We start from the raw sequence: 25,413 nt of genomic DNA, 5'->3' as shown, positions 1-25,413 counted from the left end.
GGAACACCACACTCCACATCAATTGGACGATCTATATAGTCACACATGTCTGATGGAGCATTACATGTTTCATCACTTAATATAGCTTCCATGTCTTTGTCATTGGGGTCTTGGGACCAGTTGTACAAAACGGCACAGGATATTATTAAATCGCACACTATTTCAACCTTCCTGAGGTTTACAAATGTTAGAATTGGAAATGTTCGTTTTAAGCGCCCGATAGTTGTCTCAATAACAACTCTGGTTTGGCTGTGTTTGTAGTTGTAAAGCTTTCGTGCCTCGCTTAAGTGACCATTTTGCTTAAATGGTACCATACAAAAGGAATCTAGAGGATATGCGCTATCTCCCAAAATGCATCCATCTGTAAAATCAAGAAGCAGTCATAAAAACCGACTTAAAACGACGAAAGTGTTGATTGCCAAAGCGATAAAGAGTTCGTGCACAATAGTAAACGGGGTACATTGGGCCAGTTGTGTTCTAAGATGTCTGTTTACCATTAATGTGTGTCACATTATCGGCCGTCTTAGCCTTCTTAAATACCATAATTGAGGCCTGGAATTAGGTACATTGATCCAGTCCATTCCAGGCTCTAATACCTGTACATTGGAATTGCAAGCTTTCTTTAGCAATAGGGAAGTAAGTCACAATTGTGGCAGCAAAGGATAATTCACTTTTACACTCAACTGTGAGAAGAACCGTTCTAATTACACTTATTAAATACCTGCACATATGTCTGCCAGCTTAGGGTAGATAAACGAATTTGCATAGATTCGAGCGTCATGTACGGAACCAAGGTAGCCACAAAATATGTCCAATAAACGATGGTTGCTATCGCAGATGACCTGAAACTTTTAACAAGTGTGACCATTATAGATCTGGTCATTTAAGCTAGCGAGGGTATTGTAAAATTGACTCTAATCTACCTGAATTGAGTATTCCTTCTTGCGGTTAAAATACGTCTCTGGCGTGCTATGTGGGGCGTTTATTACGACATGACTGCCATCAACTGAACCTAAGATTATGTGAGTGTAATGTATAAAATGATTGGAAACATATGCCATCTGCGTGATCAACAGATAATTTGCCCCTTTCGCATAAATAGTTATCCTTTCATAATGAGGGTCGTGGATCACGTACCAGATGAACAGTGAATATATGAGATACCTAGTACGCGTGGAATCTGTGCAATAGAATGAACCCTTCCATTATCGGTGATGTATCTCTTGGCCAGCAAATGATACTTTTCGCAAAAGAATCCAAGTACGCATTAACTCGTGTGATTATGTTTCGCACCAAGTTTTTAGTGATATTAAAGCGGTCTGGAATTTTAATTAGAGTCTCTCCACGGTGTCCAACAAACCATAGAAAAGCTAATATGTGTTTTTTAGGCGACATCAGTTCCCGACCACCACCTTGAAATATTTACCTTTAGTAAAGTATTTTACCCAAATGCCTATGGTGATAAAGTGCCAATGGTTATTTATGACAATGGTTGACTAATTACCTTGTGGTCTTTCTTTGGGATAGAACTCTGAAGCTTCGAAATTTGCAGTCAGTTGCTCAAAAAAAGCCTTCTTCACTCTGAAGAATGTCTTAAATTCGTACGCAGTGTAATTGCTAACAACAGCGCATTCATAATGCAATATACTAACTCGGAAATCTCAGCCCTACTCTTTGGAGTAATTACTTTAAAATAAATGCTCTTTAGGGGTTTGCAGTGATTGTGACGTCCTTTATTTTAGACAACCTAATCCAATCTCACCTAACCTAACCATACATAAAGGGTGGTATGTCAACCGCCTTCTCCCCCAGCCCTTTTATTGTAACAAGAACAAAGAGATAAAGGGAAACCTTAATATTTTTAATATTAATAGTCTAGTTTTGTTCGGGTAACTGTATTCCTTCTTTTAACCATGCCATATCCAATGAAGTCAAGTAATTGGAGAAAGTCCTCCATTCAAGTTACCAAGAAAAAAAGATCAATCGATTTCATTCAAACAGACATCATTCGTGCAGTAGTTCAAGAGACTGAAACTAATGACCCTAGTCAAAAATATGCCTTAGTCAAAGTAATTTCTAATAATTCTAAAAAGATAATAGATATTAAGGACATCCTTCACTTTAACCCAAGGACTTGTGATGATTTTAATAAGTATCATGATGACCTTTGTTGTGAGCCGAATGAAGGCGGAGATAACTTAACTGACGAAACAAATTTTAAAGTTTTGATCCTTTTATTAAGCAGTATGTTTTAATTTATAACCCGGAATCTATCTATTTTAAAGGGAGGTGGAATTGCTAACAGTTTACTTTTAATTTAGTCTTGACTCGCAGCCCAATTAAAGTGCCTGTTAAACATTCCTTCATCTTTGAAATATATAATTTCTAGTTTATAGTTTATTTCATAATTAACTTTTTTGGGTTTGTGAAAAATGTTCTTTACAGACACAGAAGATGAAATTAAGAGTCACATGAATGAAAAGAGAGTGAAATTTACTACAACCACACCAGAAACAAAGAAAGCTCCCAGAAAGAGACTAAATGAACCAGACGCAGTAGCCGCCAAATCAAATCGACTTAAACAAATTATGAAAACAAAACTGAAGGCCAACGAACATGTTTTCGAAGTTGTAAATACCTTGTTATCCATTTACTGGCGAAGGAAACGATAGTAAATTTCTCTAGCCTCTATAGAGTAATTTCTTTAGAGAGGGGTGTGAACTGTGTATCCCCTGCTTTAGGGGCACTTTTGTAATAGAGAATACAATTTGCCCGAACAGGGGGAGATCACTTGGGTTATGATGTTGCAATATAGAAGAAAAAAATTACTCTATAGTGTAAACTGTTTATTTCATGAACTAATTCCCTGTTCTGTTTATGTTAAGGAAACAGGTAATAAGGTTGTTAAAGATATGTTTGACAGCTCTGAATTGAGCAGCCATAAGCCTGAAGGCTTGGATTTATATGGTAAGTTTAACTTATCATTTTAAATTTGTAATTTATTGAATAAAATATCCGTTAACGTGAAATATCGGATTCGGAATTTGAAAATGATGATAAAAACAAGCTTCCAAATAGTAGGTTAAAGTTTTGCATATGTAGCGTCTTGTGAAATGCAAAAATTTATTCATTGTGTAAAATATTCCTTAAGGTGAAATTGCGGTAGTAGTAGAAGTTTATAATGGAAACGAGCCTCATAATTGTAAGTTTGAAAGATTCAGTTTCTGATGCAATACAAAATCTTGCTTATTATATAACATATTCTTTAAGATGAAATATCGGAGTCGGAATCTGAAATTGATAATGGAAAAAAGATATACAGTAATAATTTTAAAGTTTTGCATATTTAATTAATAATTGAAAATTATTTGTAAATTGATTTAGGTGGCAAATTGGTGGGTACTGGGTATTTCCTAAAGTGACACAAATTCTAGTGATAAAGATGAAGAATACCTAAAAAGTAGTAATAAATTCCAAGAAAAAACTTCAGCCCTGTTCTATGTGTTTGTTTAATCATGAAGTTTACTTTTTATTTTGTCGCCATCTATGATGGAGAAAAAATATTACGGAGACATAAAACGGAAGATTTGATCCGCCTTCGTCGTCGTCTCTTTAAACTACTCCCTTACAGTGACGGGCGAATTCGCAAAATGTACATTTAACAATATTTGCTTTTCGAAAAAAACAATTTTAAATATGAGCAAAACAAACATTTCAGAATGTCTTACTTTTATAAAGGCAAAACTATTATTATCTTCAGAAGGTTAAATAAATATGTACCCCCTTTTGGGAAAGTAGTTTCTTAGTTGAAGATAGAATATTTGGAAAGATAATAACATTTATCTAACGAACCGTTTTAGTTTTTATGAAATTTACTGTTGAACTTCAACGAAACATAGAAAACGTTATGTACTTCATGTTTAGAGTGTGAATGAGGTAAAGTTTTTCGGTACATATCTTTACATTATGGAATCTCATCTGCACTCGCGGCGCGTTTGCTTCGAAGCAAGCGCGAAGCATTGCTCTTTTCCTCTAAAATGCTTCGTGTATTTTATGTGAATGTTCAATGACGCAGATATCATATTCTTTTAGAAAAGGAAAAGGAAAACATTTCCATGGATTTTGCGGTTGAGAGATAACAATTTTAATATTCTTGACATTTTACAGAAATTCAATATTTCAAGTAATATTACCTTAAGTTCGTCAAATAAAAACAGAACAAAGGCAATTCGAGTTAATAGTATTTTACTTTAGTACCATATTAATTTAGTTAGACAAAATGTGTAAAATGACCGATTAATTTTAATACGTTAGGACGCTTCTATACTAAACCAACAATTGTCATTGAAATTCTTGACATGTTCATATTTGCAAGTCTGTCATGCATTTTATTTGCTCCGTTCGATATTCCGTATACGTCAAGATGTTTGCAACGTGTTTCAATGACAGATTTGCCCTTCTCGCTCTTTGATAATTTCCCGCCATACTAAATGATCTTTCAACATCAGCAGAACTAATTGGAATGGACAAGTAGCACCTGGCGAGATTGGAAAGGTGAGGAAATCTTTTTGCGTTATCGCGCCAGTAGTCAAGGATGGCCTGCGATTCTGGAATACCGTCGTCATCTTCATCGGCTGATGGATATCTAAGAAGATCTTCCGCGAGATAAATGTCAAGTTCTTTAGCTGGGCCATTGGGAGCCATGGGTGACGGAACACGTGTCAAGTAGCCTAGTTTCCCTGACCGCATTTTGGAAACCTGCGCATCCACGGCTGTACGCACATTACTTTCCTTTAAAAGTAAGGTTGATACTATATCTTTGGCTTTGCTCTTCATTGGGCATTTTATTCGTTGATAACGCTCACCCCAGGAAGGGTTACTGAAGTATTCTGCAAACAAAGCAATATAGGATCAAGATTGCGTCCTTTTAATACACGCAACAATTGCAGTTAGCTACGGTAATGTGCAACAGCGAAAATAAAAAGATTGCAATCTGCATTTTTTAGGATAGCTACCATCAAATGGTGCTAGCTTTTGCCTTGGATCTAGCAATGTGCTTGTCACAAAGTCCACGTCCAAAACAGTATTGCTGAACCTTGTTTCCATTTGACTGAGAATTTCGTCACGCATTAAGTTAAAGTGAATTGCTCGGCATTCATAGACCTTGTCGAAGGCCTGAAGTAGTTCCCCGATAATTTCAGGTGCTATTATACCGTTAGATTGGAGTCGATCTGTTGTGTCCTTTAGAGGTTTTAGTAAATGCAGCATCTCTTCAGCCTCTTCAACCATGCCAGTGTGAAGGGTGGGAAAATCAATCGAAAGGTCCCTTTCTTTCTTTGCCTTGATGATAACGGCTTTGACAGCAGCAATCATGTTTGGCTAATTAATTAAACGAGACTTACATGTTGCAACATCATACGTTCATTATATTATCATTAAGCAGCTTGGAAAAACATAATGTGCCATAGTTGCTGAGTTTATGAGGCTATTCTGTTTTACGAAGCTACTCAAAACAAAAGAAGATAACGTTTCCTATTAAGATATACCTCAGATATACGCTCAATGGCGTAAAACAGAACATTCCATCTAGTTCCACCAAGAGGAATTAAGTCCCTACCGTCAGTTCGTTTCTTTAATTCTTCTGTCCAAATAAGTGATTCACGAAAAAAGCCAATAATATCATTAATGGTTTTAATAAAAGCAGTGGCATCAGCGTCCTTTTTAATACTGGCGTTGATTACTAGAGCCACACAGCCTTTACGCTTCCAAGAAGGATCAGGTACAACATTTAACTCCTCTGACGTGTCGTCATCTGCAAATTCGGAATCCACGATATGCCCAACAGACTCTACACCTAATATGGTATTCATGGAGCTCCAAAACTCTGTAAAAGAGGCACAATTATGCACAATGTTACGAATGAGGCATACACAGGGTGTTCCTAAAAGGTCTGGAAGAAATCAAGGAGGTTGATCGTTGGGTCAAACTGAGTGAAAAATGTCTATGGACCTTTAGTCTAACGTGCTTCGTTGCGACGTTATGGGCCCTTGAAAATAGGCCTTAGAACAACGTAAATCGTCCGAATAGTGGAGGTACAATTGTACCATTGACCAAATTGTTGTCCAATTTATGCATAGGCAAATGACCGAGATATAAGAGAAATAATAAGGTTGTTAACTACTAGCAAAGGTGCATAAACGTGTGCAACGGTCTTAAACTATGACCAGCTAAATGGAGAGCATTTCATTAAGAAGCGGTACGTAAACATTTCAAGTAAGACACTAAACTTTGGCCAGAACTACTTGACCTCAATGTATGGCTTTACTACGTTTTCGTTTTAGATGTTCACAGAGAAGATTAAATGTGACAAGAAACCATCAAGTACCATAATGTTAATTTCATAATTAAACGGAATCAGGAAGTAATTACAAAAAGGATTCGAAATGCTTTCCGTCGGCGTTGATACAAACTTGGACGCGCCGAAAAAATGACTGTCTAACCCGTTCGAAAATCCCTGGAGTGTTGCGTATGGCTTCGCAGGCATCAATAATCCTTCTTCGTAGGTCATCATCCGACGTACCATTGGCTATGCAACGAGACATGTGGTTTGCACCACCGCATTTTTTCCTCCTAGTTAGGGCCATCTTAATGAAACGTTCCCTTTGAGGTGGATAGGCCGTGGTGGAACGGTTGCGTGGCCTGCCAGATCTCCGGACCTAAACCCTTGGGATTTCTTTCTTTGGGGCTACCTTTAGGACTTAATTTATGAACGTGAAGTGCGAGACGTGGATGACCTACGAAGAAGGATTATTGATGCCTGCGAAGCCATACGCAACACTCCAGGGATTTTCGAACGGGTTATACAGTCATTTATTCGACGCGCCCAAGTTTGTATCAACGCCGACGGAAAGCATTTCGAACCCTTTTTGTAATTACTTCCTGATTCCGTTTAATTATGAAATTAACATTATGGTACTTGATGGTTTCTTGTCACATTTAATCTTCTCTGTGAACATCTAAAACGAAAACGTAGTAAAGCCATACATTGAGGTCAAGTAGTTCTGGCCAAAGTTTAGTGTCTTACTTGAAATGTTTACGTACCGCTTCTTAATGAAATGCTCTCCATTTAGCTGGTCATAGTTTAAGACCGTTGCACACGTTTATGCACCTTTGCTAGTAGTTAACAACCTTATTATTTCTCTTATATCTCGGTCATTTGCTTATGCATAAATTGGACAACAATTTGGTCAATGGTACAATTCTACCTCCACTATTTGGACGATTTACGTTGTTCTAAGGCCTATTTTCAAGGGCCCATAACGTCGCAAAGGAGCACGTTAGACTAAAAGTCCATAGACATTTTTCACTCAGTTTGACCCATCGAACAACCTCCTTGATTTCTTCCGGACCTTTTAGAAACACCATGAATACTTTTAACTATATCTTAAGTGAGACACAGTAAGTGTTTATTGAAAACACTGAATCCAGAGAAGAACACTTTGACTTTTGGAGCCTTAACAAGTGTCACAATGTAATTTTATGGACCATATAGTAAGAAGCAATAAAACAATTAAATTCTACTTTAATTAAACAAAACTCTTAGTTCCAAAAAGAAAACGAAACAAAATGTAATTTTTCCAAGCGTGACGACTAGTTTCGTACCTCTACAGAGATATCATCAGGTCATGATGCCTCTGTATCGAGATAAAACTAGTCGTCAAGCGTAGTAGAAATAAAACATTTCAAGTTCTGTTTTTGTAATTGAAGTAGTTATTAACTTTTAGTGTTGGATTGCAATTTTGAATATTTTTTAGTCATAAAAAGTGCTAATCGTACTTAGAAATTAAGTAATAGCCCAATCTAGCTGCAAAAAGTCTAATAATCTAGTCGATTAAATTGTAAGCCAACATACATTCTATAATTTGAGCATTCCAAACGTTATAAGTTTCAAATAAATACGTTTACACCGTTTGAAAGATTATAACAAATCAATGTCAAGAAAGTAATCGAATTGGTTTCCAATAGATCTCTGCAGCCTACTTAACATCTGCATTTGACAATGTCTCACATGAACGTTGTCAACAAAACGATCTTCTCAGTCTATGTGTCTATCTAACTAGAGATACTAGATGCTAAAACTTTTTATGAACTGTTAAAGAGTATTGACCGTAATCAAGATGTTCAGGTGTATCACCTTCCTCGTCTTCCTGCGCCTCCAAAGCAAAGATGGCTCCCGACTGAATGTGAAGCAACCATTCGTCTTCAAACAATGAATTGAGGTTGAACGCTTTGATCATGTTTGAGGCATTATCCGCGCATATGCACATGATCTGAGGATTTCCCAAGTGTTACTCAACTGGAATATTTAAACGTAGCTATATTTACCTGTCCGATGTTAATCCCAGCGCCTCTTAAGACACCCTTCACGTTCGCTAAAATACTTTCACCGGTATGTATGCCTGAAAATCGTTCAAACCCTAACAAGACATTTTGAAAGGCCCACTCGTCGTTTATGAAATTCCCACGTACACACAACACTGATTCACGATTACGGCTGCTCCACAAGTCTAGGGTCAAGTGTAAGGTCTTCGCTGGAACTGACTTCATTACCTCTTTAATGCGACCATTGATGCCATTTACTGCTTTCTCCAGGTCTCTCACCAGTGTCCTTCTCGACGGTAAATTGATTTGTGGCACATAATACTCAATCATACGGCGCATTGCCCAGCCTTCGGTGATACTAAAAGGAAATCCATCCACAGTGACCAGATCCACAAGGAACTCTTTAAAATGACGTTGTTGTATCGAGGTTCTAGGTTACTTTTGCGACCCTTTTTTTCTTAGCAATGCTGATAGGCAAGTTTAAAAACTCGTCTAGCGGTCTTTTCTTAAGCTTAGATTTTAATTTTTTGGTAGGGTGCATTTTCTTTGAGTGTACAGAAAAATAGCATTAAATGCTAATATATACTTTAAAACTCAATTTGCCTAACAAAATACTAACGTTGATGTGTCGATCAAAATTGCTCGAGTTATCTCCATATTTTGTGGCCCCACAGTGCTTACATTCGAGCACTACCTTCCTAGAGGGCAAATTTTCCCCGTTCGGAATACTACCCAAGTATGTAAAATGTTCATGTAAAATGCTGGTACCAAACTTCCCAGCCATGAACTTTTCCAGAAACTGTTCATGTCTTATAATGTGAGAAAATCTGGCATCATTAGTGATATTTAACCCACTGTTTCCCACTCGAGATACGTTATGACCGTCATTAGGTAGTCCCGCCGTTTCCTCTGTCCCCCAGAATGAGCCATGCTAGGAGGACAATTGATTTGTTTTACTAACAGAATTATTTTAATTAAAACATGTGATTGTCAAACCGAGTGGGTCATATGGTTCAGTGTATAATTGAATTCATGATAGCAGAAGCCGATTAGGATTTAGACATGAAGTACGTAACATGTGCCTGGGTGAGCTACACGATATTCTCTAAGCTCCTAGGAAAGAACCTCCCCTTACGCGGAGGAACAAAATTCGGTAACGAGGCTCTTTCGTATCCTTCCGCCTTAAGAACCAATTTACAAGGCACATAAATTAGGGAACTACTATAAAGACTGAGTATGGTGTCTAAAATATTCTTCAGATAAAACTATTTACAATACGAAAGATTATTTGGGAATAAGGAACAAAGATCTTATCAATCTCGGTAGCTTTTGCTTGGACTATTTAAGACGCCGTGTGTATCTGTTTTTTTACGAGGAATGTTTTCTATTCCCGCGGCTACGGCGAGCTTAGCCGCCGGCGGCTTGGGAATCGGGATACCGCTGATACCTAGGCAAGGCTTAGTGTAGTTTTCGAGTCTACTATTATTCGCAGAGCTATTTTTCTGTTGAAATTAAAAATATCCTATACTATTTAGTTGGACTTATTAAATAACTCGAAAATTTCCAAAACTTGAGCTTTAAAACGTTGAATAATCAATACACATAACAAAACTAGATCAATGCTCGATACACGAAACACGTTAATTAAGTACATTTGTATTTAAATATATCCTACAAAGCAAAGCGCGGGTCCAGTGGATCCCCTACAAGTTGACTTTCTTTTTGAACTCCGGGTTAAGCTTGGCGATGGCTAGTGGGCGCGATTTTAGCACTTAGAAATCTCGCTTACAAAAGCCTCCGGCTTACGCCAAGTAACAACTGGAGTTCATAAAGTGACCTTGTAGGGGATCCACTGGCCCGGCGCTTTACTTTGTGCATATGGTGTTCCCATACTCTTTAAGATCGATAGTGGACGATCATAAATATGTCTTCCAAATCTTAACGTTTAACGTAGACATTCAGATATGCCACTTGAGTTTGTATGAATAAACAACACTGGCGCCATATAAATCGTATTACTATCGCAAAGCAGCTTGTCAAAGGCAAAATGGTATTTGGAAAAAGACGTGAGACAAGTCTTTTGACTCAGTGATCTCGATTATATAGCATGAAACGTTCAATTTGCAAAATAAGGCTTGGTTTTAAACGTTAAGTATATTTAAGGTAAAATATTTCAAATCATAAGTACCTGACGACGTCCGTGTAATGCCGTGGATAAGCGTTCACTGATCCCTTGCGGTTCTACTAAGGCGAAACGATATCACAGAACACTCGATACGAAAGTGTTAAAACGGTTCAAAATTTTCGAGAAATTGTCTACATTCTACAATTCAGAGATTAAAAAATATCTTCATCAAAAGCAACAGGGTGATGTAATCGACTGTGTTGGGTTTATGATACTGAATTCAATAAAAAAACAACCGCGTTATTAATTCTGTTTGAATTCCGTTTAAAACACATGGGTTGCTGGCTCAAGTTTTTTAGATTTCAAGTATAATGACGCATGTATATTTTAAGGGCTAGCTAGCCTGCCTATTTCTGATTATGAAGTCACTTTAAATTGTTTTTAACAATGACTGTTGGGTAAACGAAAGCGTGTTTTGTTTAGATCTATGTGAAACTCAGATCATTATGTTACACCTAGGGAATTGCCTAAGAAGGGCTCTATGCATTTTTGACCGTGAAGCACTGTACGTAGTTTCCAAAATGCTTCAATATTCGCCAGAAAGGACCCTATCACCTATTTCCTTGTGCTTTGGCTACTGGATGCTTCGTGAACCTTAAACCTGTTTTGTTCAAAGCAGCTAAAACTGGCGAAGCGTTGTTTGCTTTAAGTAAAATACTTAGTGCTATTATGTAGTTTTAGTCTTGTGAAGAAGCTTGTAGCTTCGACGTATTTGTCTTCACACTTCGCATTTTAAAGTATTTTAAATGCTTTATGCTTATATATATATATGAAGTGCTTCGAAATTTGCCCATTACTGCGGGCGATCAGCCCTCTCACTTTTTTACTGCAGTGACTTCTATACTGCGTTCGACAGTTGCCACACAATCTGAACAAGTAAATAAATAAGTAAGTAAACAAGTAAATAAATGAATCTGGAGATCAAGGATTTTAAAGCCTTGTCTTTCACGTTTAGCTCGTTGTAGGGATTTCTCTTTCTTCTCTCGTATACTCCGATCTACCTCTCATCGTAAAGAAACTAGCTCGCTCTTTTTTTCAACCGTGAAACTTACGTCCTCACCTTGCCGAGCAAGAGAGCCGATTCAGAGAAATTAACACGAAATTATATTATAAATATCTCTATGGCTTTGTTCTGTCTGGTGATCGAGGAACTTAAAGCCCTGTCTTTTACGTTTAGCTAGTTGTGGGGGAAAGGTGACCAAAAAGTGTAAACACGACTTTCTCCCGTTTCAATAACCATAAACGCCAGTTCCTTAACGACGAGTTCGTTCTTGGCTCTCATAAAGTTTACTTCAACTATGCAGGGGATTCCTTCCAACCTTTATTTTACAACATATATTGGCAACGACTCCCCCAGAAAAAATCTAATACGATAATGACATACATTTTTTGTCGCTTTCCAAAATGTGCACAAAACCAGGTACGAATTCAGAAAGAAATTAAACGGGTATTAACGCCCATTATTGTTATTCGTTATTAACAAAATATAACTTGTAGATAAACTGTATATCTTCGTTGAAAACTATTACTTAATAATATCCATCCACGTTATATTCAATGGGGTGTGTATACCCCTCGATATATTACATAGAGTATATCCCTAATCCATGACTGACCCGTGTTGCTTCTATCACAATATACGTGTATCCAACTTTGCGAGTCTCTTACACCCCACCGTACGCGATTTGTTCAAAGACTGAAATACTGTAACTTGATTTAACATTGCGCCAAAAAAATTCTTTTTCTTCTCTCCTATAATCCGATTTACCTCTATTAATTACAAAAACACTGCACCGCAGACGACTGTCTCGTATGGGTGAAAAGAACGCATAAACATTTTATGAAAGCCCAAAACCTCGAGTTCTTTTATCGTAACGAAACTAGATCTCTCTTTTTTTATAACCTTGAAACTTACGTCCTCTCCTTGCCGACCAATCTGAATCTTAAACCCTATATGTAGACTGCACAATTACAATTGATAATTTATAATTATACCAGGACTTTCTACAGAACCCTTAAATCAATCCATATTTGAATCCTCGATCGATTCCGAGGTATGCACTAACCGTAATATTTAGTCCGCCTCTCCTTTACCCTTAGATCGACGAAACTAAAAACAAGCCCCTTTTTCCCTTTTTCAGAAAAATTATAAACCCTGTTGTCAATGCTGTATGTGCAATCGCTATGGAGAATTTTTAATTCACGCTCCTTTATACTAAATTATTTAAGCATACTGAAAACGTTCTCTCTCTCAGAAGGGAAATTTGAGAACTCGTCGTTCTGTCTCGACACCAGACTCCGGTAATACGTCAGGGAAAGCACCGATGATTAGGCAGATAATTGTCGTACAAATAATTCGGTCTCCTCTGAAACGCCAACAATCCAATCCCCTCGTCGATTTGTGTAGGGACCCTCCGAACTACCTTTGACGGCCTCTGCCGTGCTATGAAAGGCCAAAATTTGAAAACAATCCCTATTTCCCCTTATCCAGAACTCTTATTTATATACTATTGATACAAAATTTGCAATTTCAAATCTTGAATGTTATTCCAGTTCTTGAAGACTAAATTGTACCAAAGTCTAAATTGTATAAATAAAAACTACCATCATTATTTTTCCAAATCAATATAAAGTGAGAAGTACACATTCGTTACTTACAGATGTCAGAAATTCCCAGGTTCTACCTTTACGATAATTGCAGAAAAGCGACGAAGCATTAGGCTGTTTCCAGCCTTAGAAGAAATAAAATTAGTTTAGAAAATCCGTTCGTATCTATATTTATCTTTACTCCTTCTAGCGTTGTAATAGCCTTTAGTTACCATACAAAAAGTTATAAACCTTATTGATCAAATTGTCTGGTTGCAAGTAAACATTGAGTGTAGCCACATTTCTCCAAATAGCATACCTTGATACATTATCCAGCAGACGCTTTTTAATGTTCGGAAAGAGAATGGTTAAGGGCAAACACAGTTAGCAGGTTGTTAATGACGGATTACCCAAATTTGGAATATTACTTATGAAGAAATACACGATTCCTGTCTTTAAAAGCAAGTACAATTCTTACAGTTCTCTTCGGTTATTATAGCTTAACTTCCAGGCTTGTTTATTTTTCTCTTTTCCTAATGGATTAAAATTCCCTAATTTTGCATAAGCTTAAATTTTCACACAGGATGGGTTCATAACTATTTGTTACATAATAGACCTTTTCTTTATAAAATAAAACGTAGGCAACCCTCAGTATCGGTGCGCATTACATGGTCATCTGTCTATGCGCAATCTCATGATACCTTGCCGTCTATGCGAACTCACATGATACAAAATGACTACAGCGAAGGCCCCAAAAAGCGAGATGAAAGGAAAAGTCTTACCCCTTTGTATTTCCCTCTTTGTTACATAGAACCATGACTTGATTTTGCACAATTCTTCACTCACAAAGAAGCTAGTCAAGCTTTGGGTACTCATTACTTTCCGGCAGACACACTTTGCGTGGCTGTTATTTGAGTTACATAACAAAAACAACGAGGATTTATTTTTATTGATCTTAGAACTTAGACAGTCAGAGGCTTCTTGTTTCAATATAGCAAGAACGGACAACAACTTCCGTTTTAACAACGCTTTTAGCACAAGTTCATAAGATATTTTCCATGAGTTTGTCACTGCTTATTGAGAGCTTAATATGAAGTGACGTAGGTCATAGATTTTCGTAAAGCGACGCATGGTGAGACGCTGTCAAGGCTTAGTACAGACTAAATAGGAAGATGAACTGCAAAACTAGGTGTAGTCAATTATCGCGTCGTTCTCGAACTAGCTCTCAGTAAGTCTCTACCATTACGAAATATAGGAATCTAATAAACATATGCTTTTACTTATGAAAAACGAGAAATCTATCAGCGACTCTTTACAGCCTTTAAAGGTTTCGTTTAGTGGAAGCTAGGATTTCCTGGTAACTCCAATAATGGCACTGAACGAACTGGAATTTATGGGAAATAATCGATTTTTTAAATACAGGTACAAATTGCATTTTAAAATCATTAATGTAATTGCCCTTTTGAAATTTTATCTAAATTATAGGTACACCCAAGAGACTCTTGTAAACGTGACGACACTGGAGGTGAATTTTGAAACGTTCGGTGGTGTGTTATTTTCTTTTTGGCAATTGAACTTTAAATATTTCTTATCAGGAGTCGTGGGTGATGGAGAACCAAGTATTACGATACAATGCCATAGCGGATTATTTGAAAAGATCCCTTAACATGAAGTATTTTTTGTATTCCTTGAAATAAGATTCGAGTAATTGGATTGGGTCAAACGGATAGGCTTGTGTTTTAACTTGCAACTTCATGGTTATGGGTCGAGTGTGCGAATATTCGAGAATTTTAATATTATTCTCCGGTTTCGACTCGTTTAATTTGAAGGTTACAAACCGGCGATTATTCGAAATTTCTAATCCTTAATCGATGAGTTTTAGTTTTCTTCTAAATACTCGATCACGTAAATCCGTTTTCGAATGATGATCTTATATTTCCAGATACAACCAAATTCATTCAATAATATCATGTTTATTTCTTACTTTAATATAATTTTCTCAATCGTGTTTAGGGTAATTTACGAAGGAAATAATTTGAACTTTGACGACTTTTCCAAATTAATTACTGCGGCTGATGTTTTCATAGTGCGTGAAAAAGAAATTAGACCAAAATTTAGCTCTACTGATAAAATAATTTCTCATAATCCTTAATATTTGTTAGAATGCTCCTTTTATTCTGTTTCCCATGCCACGTGCATTATTCGGTGGCCGACATGAATACTTCGGTCCGTCTCCGGTGTTCGATACTGCCAGGACGATTATCGTGACCGGCGCCCCGAAGAGAGTCTTGTCAACTTCCTTGTCTTTCTTAAATATGGAAACTCCAGTATTTTTCGCACCATAAACATTTCATTCACCACGCAATTCTTTAATTTCAATTCTCGATTCAATTAGGTGTTGATTTTTATTGTGTTCACTTGGGTTCTTCTGTCACTTTTGCTCGTCGTTCACTCCATCGTAACCAACAAATACAAATCGATGTCCACCAAGAATGTTTTCAAGAAAATGGCACGAGAATCCCTAGAAAATGCCTGGGAAAACGCGTCGCTCTTCTGCCCTGAACGTAAGCGATTAAGCGCTCGCTTAAATTTAAATAATCAGACATAATTATGTTCCCAACAGCGATTCCCTCTGTTTTGCCCCACATTACTTGTCGGTTGCTCTCTGCGTCCTGGCTGATCGGAGTGACTTTCATTCTGTTTTTCTTGGGTTGTTTCTTACGGACGGAGTTCACGACGGAAAGCTACAATCGCATCGACACTCTCTCGGACTTGATCAAATCAGAAATTCCAATTATAATTGTGAAAAATGGCGGAGCTTTCGACAATCTGAAATATTTGGTGAATAGGCGTTAAATGATAAGTTCTTCTATTTTTCTGACTTCACTGGTTTCCTATCTACAGGCTGCCCAGGACCCAGATGTTAAGAAATGGCTATACGCACTCGATCAGGAGAAAATGGTCACTAGTGTTTCGGATTACCTGACTCGTGATGGATACCTGCCTATTCTTTTTGGGGAGAATGCTATCATTCTAGAGGACATCTATCTGACTTGGATAGCGGGAGAATTCCTCAAATTAGATCCCGAGAGTAAAAAGTTCTTTTCGGACAATGAAGGATTCTACTTTTCGGAGCACGAAATTAGCTTCGAGTATTTACACTTCGTCTTCAACAACTCTTGGCTAAAGAGCCGTCCACACTAGCCTGTTTTTTTCGCTTCGCGAGGTCGCTCGCTTCGCGCGCGCATTACGCTTCTCGTACACACACAGGAAATTCGTTCGCGCGCTTCGCTCGCGCCGTACGCCGAGTAAAGAAAAAATCTTTCAAATGTCAAAGATTTTCGCGTCGCTCGCGGCCTCGCAGCCAATCAGATGTGGCGTTGAATTACGTCATTTTTCGAGAGAAGTAGTAGCAGATTAAGATGGCGCCGATGTGTAGAGTTCATAGACAGTTGGCACTAAATAATTTAGTAATTTTCTCGCTGCTTTTATTAAACCATCGAAAAAGACGTAGTAAAAATAGAAGAATATGGGTTAGGGAAGTATTTTCTGACCGAGAGACAGACGGAGACTTCCACAATTTGATCCCTAAATTGAGACTCTATAATGAAATTCACGGTGACCCACTGTACATAGAGTACTGTCGAATGATGCCAGCTCAATTCGATTATTTACTTGGGCTAGTTAAAAATCAACTGAGAAAGGAAAGCACTCATTTGCGAAAAACTATATCGGCGAAAGAAAGGTTGTACTTAACCCTGAGGTAAGAAATTGAATTTTACATTGTTTATTAAAATATTATAGCATATAACGTCCAAACACTAGGTACTTATCAACCGGGGATAGCTACCGTTCCTTATCACTCGCATTTCGGATGGGAAAATCAACAGTGGCCGAAATAATTCCGGAAACGTGTAACATTCTTTGGGAAGTCCTGCATCCGATATATATACCACCATTATCCGAAACATCAATCATGTCCACTGCACTTAACTTCTTCAAGAAATGGAACTATCCCAACTGCGCCGGTGCCATAGATGGGAAACACATTCAGCTGATTGCCCCACCAAATTCTGGATCCCAGTACTTTAAAGGGCTCCTTCGGACCCTTAGACAGATGGCCCCGCGGATTTCCGAGCCCCCCTACCTAACCAGAGGGAGGGAGTGAAAGAAGGGGGATATTAACAAGGAGGGAACTACTTAGGGGTCGGAAATCGGTGGGGCAAAGTGTTGAGGAAGATCGTCTATGAAGAGGGGATGGAAATCCGCGGGGCCATGTGTCTAAGGGTCCGAAGGAGCCCTTTAACTACAAAGGACACCATAGTATTGTTTTGTTGGCATCTTGCGATGCATTTTACAAATTCAACTTTGTGGATATCGGGAACTTTGGACGAATCAGCGATGGTGGAGTTTTGGCTGCTTCAGATTTAGGAAAAGTTATTGAAGATGACAGTTACTTCCCTGATCCAAGAATAATAGAGGCAAATGGGGATGAGATGACATTCTGTTTTGTTGGGGATGAAGCATTTCCTTTACAAACCCACTTGATGCGTCCATATTCTGGACGATTTCTACCAGAGAGTGAAGATATTTTTAACTATAGACTATCTCGTGCAAGAAGGTGTATTGAAAATGCGTTTGGTGTATCCAGCGCTAGATTTCAGGTTTTGAGAAACGCCATTCCCTTGGAACCACAAAATGCCGAAGCTGTTGTGAAAGCAGTTGTTTGCCTGCATAATTTTTTAATAACGAAGGATGACGAAGATAATGCTCCAATTTATTGCCCACAAAAATTTTCCGACTACATAGATGAAGACGGAAACTTGCAGAGTGGTGAATGGAGAAAAAATCCAAATAGATATCTAGTTCAATTAAATCGTCAAGGCACTAGAGGTCATAAAAAAATTAATGCAGCAATCCGAGATGAATTCAGAGATTATTTTCTTGGTTCTGGTCAACTGCCTTGGCAAAAACGAAGCAACTAAAATATTTCAAAAATAATTAAAATGTTTTATTAACTTCCAATGCCACAATAAACAAGTGTTGCCATTTTATTAATGTCTATTTTTGAAATAGTTTTATTGAAAAACAGGTCTACTAAAGAAGTAAAGCTAAATTTTGTTCAAATTGTTAATTTCATTTATCTTGGTTTTTTTCTTGCTCCTCCTCAACTAGTAGTTCATCAATAGTGGACATGAACAATTTCTTTACTTTCCTCTGATTAGAAGGTTTCAAAGAGTCCAGATCTTTGACCAAACTTAGCATAAACATTTCATTAGCGCTGTAATTTATAGCTTGGGGTGTAGGTGTTTTACAACCACTGTTGATTTTCTCACTATTTTCTCGCCAAATCTTCAAGAGAGTCTGTTCATATTGATCTTTTTTTGGCTGTTTTTTCTTTTTAAATTCACCATTTTCATTAACTCCACAACCAAAATCACTGTCCACACTTCGTTTAGTGCCGTTGCTTGAATTAGTTTTGTTGGAGCTCGATATGTCGGAGCCGTCATTGAAGTTACTGGAGCCCTCATTTGATTTGTCATCATTCCTTTCTTCGTCTTGCAAGACTGGTAATATGCTTTCTTGAAAATCATCTCCTATATCGGTTTCGACAACAAACGATGTAGACGGTTGATTTAAAGGGGCTTGTTTTGGCTCCGTCGTTTCGCTTAAATTTGCTGTCTTTCCAGCTACAGTCATGTTACTTGTGGTGCTAAATTAAATAAATTCAATTAGTACTGGTCGACATTATTATTATTATTATTATTATTATTATTATACTACTGATAAATATGAATTTTATTTCCATCGTACCCCATTACGAAGGCAAAAATCGTTAATGGATATTGATTTGTTTACAATTTATGAAATCAGTTCCAATCCACATAATAATAATAATATTTATCATCATATTGTAAAAAAAACAATTTACGCTTTTGGTTTGACTGTATCTTTTAAAAACTCCATATGTTGAAACAATTCCCAAACCTCACGACAACTTCTACCACTTCCGCTGACTTTGGTTGAAGTAATAATTTTTTTTTCGCGAACATATTTGTCTCGCAACGCTTTCCATTTCGTTCGCAACTCTTCAACTAAATTCCAAAATACAGATTTCATTACTAGGTATCTAAATTTAAAATTATTATACCCTGAAAGGCTGAAAAAGACTGAAATATGTGATAAGCCTTGGCTCAACTTACTTGTGTATCCCATTCTTTCGGATATGCGTATCCATGCAGCATCTTTATTTCTTAAATTCCTATATATTTGGAGCTTATTGTTCCATAGTTCAGGGAACCTTTTAACTTCCTCAATTAATTGCTCTTCGTTAATTTCTTTTTGTAAACGATCCATTTCAACCCTCAACCAGACCAGCACCTAGATTGCTTAGAGTAGCAGAAGCAGACTGTCTGAACACGTAGGGTTTTCATTGGTTAAAAATTTATAGGCGTGGCGTTTGCTCTCTCTAGAGAATCCGTGTGTAGACAGGGCGCGTGCCAGGCGCGCGAATTTAGAAAGCGAGCGCGCGAGCGAAGCTTGCAAACTACCTGTAGTCTGGACGGACCTTAAGTTCATTGCACCAATGCGGATTTTTTTACTAACCACTAACCGTCTTTATTTTCAAAGCACGCCACTGTCACTCTGTTATTGTGAATCATGCTATTGAAACTAGAAATAGTCCCTTCAATGCTAACATAAGGCTTTCGATGCTTTTACTCGAGGAAAGGGGCAGATTTTCTCCGTTTGTTTTGGCACGTTGAGAGATTAGAGACACCTCATATACCTAGTGAATGCAAGGCGGTCTATAGTCTGTGAGCACCTTATAAAACCCCCAAAAAACAAGTGTGGAAGATACTGATTTTGCTGTGCTTCCAAGCCACTAAAAGAGTATAGGAGAGCTTTTTACTAGCAGGTTTTAAACACGAGGCCAAATGCTTGGCCCATCTTCACGTTCATCGTGGTATACGTGGTTTTCTATTGACATCATCGTCTTGAAATAGGCAAAAGGTTTTAAGAAAAAAAAAAGAAAACAAAATATAATCTACTAACAAAGTTAAAAAAGTAAAAAGAGGCTGCCATTTTTATAGGGGATTTCAAAAACTATTCTTCCCTTATACCAGAAAAACCCCGCAAATCCTTAAAAGTACTATTAAACTGATTAACTTACAGCCATAATTGACAAACTAATAAATAATTTGCTTCACTTTTAACGCGGAGGCATAATTTTCGAAATCTCATGCCTATGCATTGAAAACTGTTGAAATCATATACCAAACTAACACGAACACTAATTTCATAAATCCTTTTTTTGCTTTAACAACCCAGTCCCGTTGTCAAGCATTAGAATCAATAAGCAAAGCCCGGCCTGTTTAATAGTTTTAATTGAGCTTAAAGTTATGGTAAATAAATATAAATTAATTAATTGAACGATGTAATATTATAGATACTATAAAAGTGTTTAAAACCGTCTTATTTCAATAAGAAATTTCCAAGAGATGAAACTATGACTGGTTGTTATTTTATTTTTCTCGGGTTTTAGCCCCGGTCATACTGTCAGGCAGATTTTCCATTTTAATAGACAGTTTCGGAAATTACGTACAGAGAAACCAACACACAGAAGCGAGGCCTCCATTGGGGTATTCTCTCTCTCACTAAGAGCCCGAGTCACTATACAAGCCGGAGGCTAGCTAAAGCGCACTGCCTCAAGCGGTGCATCTTGGCGAGATGGAGAATGCCGCAATGGCGGCCACGCTCCTGTGTGTCGGTTTCTTTGAATGTAATTTCCGAAATGGTTTATAGCGAGATATTAAAAAAAAGAAGGAAAAAGCACTATTCATCTGATAATCTAGATACAAGTCAAACCCCCTCGCCTTGATGACGTTGATATTCACTTCGCGCCAGAATACCTAACCTTTGGAAAAGACGAGGTCCGACTTCACGGAAATTACTGGCGCCAAAAGGTTTATCGTGGACTAGCAATGACCCTTGTTCAATGGGATGGGCGGAGTTCGCTTATAACTGAGAGGCCGGTGACCCAGCGTACTGTAAAGGATTAAAAATAATCCTTAAAAGTCCTGCACTTCGCAATGCTAAAATTTCTACATTCTGGGAATCTGATAGTGATTAGCCCCTCGGTGTCTAGTTATCGTAAAATAAAAAGGAAGGTACATTTTCGTGAGATTTCTATTAAGAAATGGAAAGGAAGGTGAACACTCCCCCGGTTTAGTCAAATTACATACAGTATAATAATTGGATTTATTGCGTTAAATTTAAAGTATTATAAGTTTTTAGGAGTTTTCTGTTTCGTAGTCGCAGAATGATTGTCCCCTCGCACGAAATAAGAATCGAAGTTTAGGCTTTGCTCTAAGGCCATCCATTAGCTTTGTATTGTCGATCAGACGTTGCTCCATTTCCGATATGAATTGATCAACCACCTCGTAAAATGAGCCTCTTAGTTTTTGCCCAAGGCTCATCTCTTCGTTATTTCTTTGGCCTACTGTACCGTAAACTACACTTTGATTAAGTTTCTTATTTCTGACAACCTTCCTTTTCGTCGACGATCGGGCTGGCTATTAAAATCTGGCACTTCAACTGAAATTTTGTCAGCCATTTTAACCACTTTGCCCAATTTTCGTTAAATTTTTCTTCATTTCTAATGTTCCTCAAGGCTTCGATGGTAGCGTTACACAAATATACTGCTCTAGAGTAAACTAGTTTTGAATTCTGCAATACGTCGGACAGGGAATTGGTCTTTTCTAAAACCTCACCTAAAACTATGAGCATTACCAAATTGCTAAAATTTTGCAATTGTAAAATATAACCCCTGCACTCTGCTGCTTCGGTACCCGGTCATATTGGCGAAAAATACGTTGGCAAATCTTTTAATTTCCTCTTTGACGAATTTTTTTGAACGAAAAATACATATTGGCGAATTAGTTTTTTACGGTAATCTACGTTGGCGAATTTTATGAAGACATTTTTTAACATTGATTATATATAAGGCACAATGAAAATTACTTTCGTTATGGATAGTTGTCAGAATTTAAGTTGGTCCAAAGGGAAGAGAACGTATAAACTAGCTCTTCATTCTATACTGAAAACAATCGGAGATACGGAATATTACTACTGTGATATGCGCAAAATCTGCAATGCGTCTATTATTTCACGCCAAGGAATCTGGTCAAATGGACGAGGGAACGCTTGGGTTGATGGTCAACATGCATCACACGAACCAAACAACTCTAAAAACTTGGCAGAAGTCGCTGTCAGCAGGCATTGCAAATAATACCTAACGAACTAATGGGTTTTGCAGCGTACTTTGAAGATACTTATATAGGAACTAGGTGCCGTGGGCGGTTATTTCCTATTTCATTTTGGAATGTACACGAACGTGTTAAAGGCGAAATTTTTTTTTAATAAATTTCATATATTTAAAAAACATCGCCAAAATGGTTTTTAATAAATTTTGTATTTCGCCAAACTGGTTTTCAGTATTTTTCTTATGTAAAAGTTGGCGAATTTAAATATTCGCCAACGTGGTTTTCGCCAATGTGACCCCAAATCGCTGCTTCGTCCAGTTTTCCATTTTCAACTATATCTTCTAATGCTAAATACACCGAATCTAATCTACTTTTGAAGTAATTGATTCCCTTTCTTTTGCTCGACCATCGTGTTTTACAGCTCTGAGGCATTTTCAAAACCTCTTTGAAAGCTAATTCTTTTTGCGTACGTTCAAAGATCTCACTTCTAACGGTAGAGTTACTTTGGAAGTTATAAATTGCCTGCAGCAAACCAGCAATTCTCGTACCTGAGAAATATCAGTGCAGGAGTCTACAAGCACTAAATTTAAACGGTGCGCGTAGCAATGAACGTAAGGGCATAATCCACCCACCTCGTTTTCAATGCGAACGTGAACGCCACTTTCGTTCCCTGACATTACACTCGCTCCGTCATAACTCTGAGCTACGCATTTCCTTACACTAAGTCCACTCTCACTTAATATTTTGATAATCGTGAAAGCAATGGTGGATGCATCAAAAGCGTGCAAATCGTAGAAGCCAATAAACCTTTCTTTAATACTTCCTTTAAAAGTGAACCTTAAGCAGACAGTTAGTTGTTCCACTCCACCCTTCTCCCTACTTTCGTCAGCTATAACAGCGTAAAAACCTCCGGATTCGTTAATTTCTTCAACTATCATTTTTGAAATTAATTCTCCACAAATGTCAATTACTTCGTTTTGTATAGAATCGTGAGTATATTTAGCATTGTTTGGCATACTCTCTGATTTATGTTTTAAATTGGGGTCTTTTCTCTTTATCAACTCCAATATTTCCAGAAAATTTCCCCGGTTTTCAGACTCATCTTTTTCTCTATGTCCCTTAACGCTATGTCTTGTTGCGCACACAATAAGGCTACTTCAACATGAGCAGACAGTACTTCTCTGTTTCTTTTAACGTCAGCCTTATGTTGCTGACTTAATTGGCTTGAAATCGCTCCATGAGATTTTGGCTGAACGTAAGATATATACTTAACATACGCTAACTGATGAGGCGAGTCTTTTGATTTTGAGTCAAAGTGCTTATGGAAACTAGTGCCGCAATTTTTCCAGTCGCTGTAACCATTGATGAATGAGCTAGCTTTTGGATATTTAGAGTACCAGGAACTGTTGAAACTTCTCTTCTGCGTCCCATCTAATTTTCTTGGAAAGGAAAAAAGTCTTGGCTGAACAGGATAACAATCTTGATCTACACTAATATCCCTCGGAATAATTTTCCCAGAAGCAGGCTGACTACATTCAGTGCTGATCGTTACGTTTTCGCTCGAACTGAGACTGCTGGATGTGGAAGGAGCGGAACTATCGATACATTCTGATTCGAGCTCGAGAACGGTATCTCCAGTTTTTTGAGATGGCTCAGATGGTCGGAAAAACGCATCAATTGCACCTTTTTCGCTTTCTTCCCTTTTTCTCTTTTGACGTTTTTGGTAACCTGATGCATATTTTCAATCGGAACTCATTTTAAATTAATAATAGTGCGTTGAAATAGTAAAATATCGCTAAAGGACGACGTTAGGTTTCCTTGGTCGAGAAAGTTGAGAAACAGAAACTGAGAAATATTTAACTTAAACCAAAACAAAAACTATAGTTTGCGAAAATAATAAAAAACACGGAGTCGGAGATAGAGGGGGAAGCTGAGGGGATTTTCAGTAAGTGGTGAGGAAAAGGAGTCTAACCCGAGGGGCTGATCACTTCCAAAAAATCTGTACACTCGATTTCAGATTTCAAAAAGTTACTAATGATTTCGAAAGATTTGAAAAAATTCTGAAAATTGAAAAAAAAATTACAATTTCCAAAAATTTCACCAAAATTTAGTTAGATTTCAAACAGAGTTGGAAAAATCTCATTATTTCTACAGATACTTCAAAATTTCTTTAAACGTTTTACGATTTCAACAGATTTTGAAAAATTTTACCGAAATTTCAACCAAGAGTTCATAAATTTTCCATAAATTTCAATCAAGATTTTAAAATTTCCAGATGTTGGAAATCTGATTTCATGGGCGTTTGTGCACTCGATTTCGCAAGCGATCAGTCCCTCGGTCTGATCTCGAAGTTTTATGGGACCAGAATGATCGGGAGAGAAGAGGGTTAAAGAGCGCTAAAAAAGTCGAAAAGCGAGATAAATTTTCAGGCTAGTCAAAAACTTTTAAACACGAATGTGTTAACAGATTTCCCATTTTGTAGAAAATTGTAAAAATCAGATGCCAAAAGGTTTATCATCCTTATGAAACTTTGTCTAAAGTAAATTTTCATGTAGATCAAAATATTGTAATAATAAGGGTATTTTAGTATTATGAGGTCCTAATTTCGGGGCCCCTCTGAAATTTACGGGTAGGCTACAGCCTACCCATCCTACCCCCTGGCGGCGCCACTGACGATGTAGTATATATCAGGTTTTTTCCGTTTGTAGAAACGGGTTTTTCACTCGTGCGGGGGAGAATCCCTCCCCCTCATACGAGTATTGTGCCGGCTTTTCAACGTCTCTCTACCCTAGCTTTGGCAATGGATGGAGACAGGAATACCGTGTGTTCGTGGCTTCTCATCCCCATCATTCCGATTTCGATATTTTTAAAGTAAACACTTATTTGGTGACTCTACCAGAACGAACTCTTGTTGAAACGTCTCGCTCAGAACTAGAGGTATGGCGTCTAGTAAAGAATGAATAAATTTTCGTCTATTTAACTTTCTCTAACACTGTT

The 25,413-nt window shown here is 37.5% G+C and overlaps 3 protein-coding genes across 3 annotated transcripts; 1 reads left to right on the top strand and 2 right to left on the bottom strand.

Annotated features, from left to right (window-relative positions):
- The first annotated feature begins 2,350 nt into the window (after positions 1-2,350).
- Positions 2,351-3,010, top strand: LOC149713735 (uncharacterized). The gene is made up of 2 exons (XM_089849067.1): positions 2,351-2,630; positions 2,886-3,010. The coding sequence occupies exons 1-2, from the start codon at positions 2,433-2,435 to the stop codon at positions 2,988-2,990; spliced, it is 303 nt and encodes a 100-aa protein (XP_089705193.1). The 5' UTR covers positions 2,351-2,432; the 3' UTR covers positions 2,991-3,010.
- Positions 3,011-4,120: 1,110 nt separating this feature from the next.
- LOC149713734 (uncharacterized) lies at positions 4,121-8,721 on the bottom strand. The gene is made up of 6 exons (XM_089844518.1): positions 8,553-8,721; positions 8,386-8,459; positions 8,168-8,330; positions 5,547-5,884; positions 5,016-5,379; positions 4,121-4,889 (listed from the first exon to the last, which is right to left on the bottom strand). The coding sequence occupies exons 1-6, from the start codon at positions 8,719-8,721 to the stop codon at positions 4,363-4,365; spliced, it is 1,635 nt and encodes a 544-aa protein (XP_089700644.1). The 3' UTR covers positions 4,121-4,362.
- A 13,935-nt stretch (positions 8,722-22,656) lies between these two features.
- Positions 22,657-23,432, bottom strand: LOC149713733 (zinc finger MYM-type protein 1-like). Its single transcript, XM_089844499.1, has 2 exons — positions 22,902-23,432; positions 22,657-22,839 (listed from the first exon to the last, which is right to left on the bottom strand). The coding sequence occupies exons 1-2, from the start codon at positions 23,430-23,432 to the stop codon at positions 22,657-22,659; spliced, it is 714 nt and encodes a 237-aa protein (XP_089700625.1).
- Positions 23,433-25,413: the final 1,981 nt, after the last annotated feature.

This window comes from Phalangium opilio, unplaced genomic scaffold, assembly GCF_054372755.1.
Source record: "Phalangium opilio isolate 3A_F unplaced genomic scaffold, DU_Popi_V2 ptg000009l_1, whole genome shotgun sequence".
Classification (NCBI taxonomy): domain Eukaryota; kingdom Metazoa; phylum Arthropoda; class Arachnida; order Opiliones; family Phalangiidae; genus Phalangium; species Phalangium opilio.
This window is presented reverse-complemented; position numbering and strand designations above follow the sequence as displayed.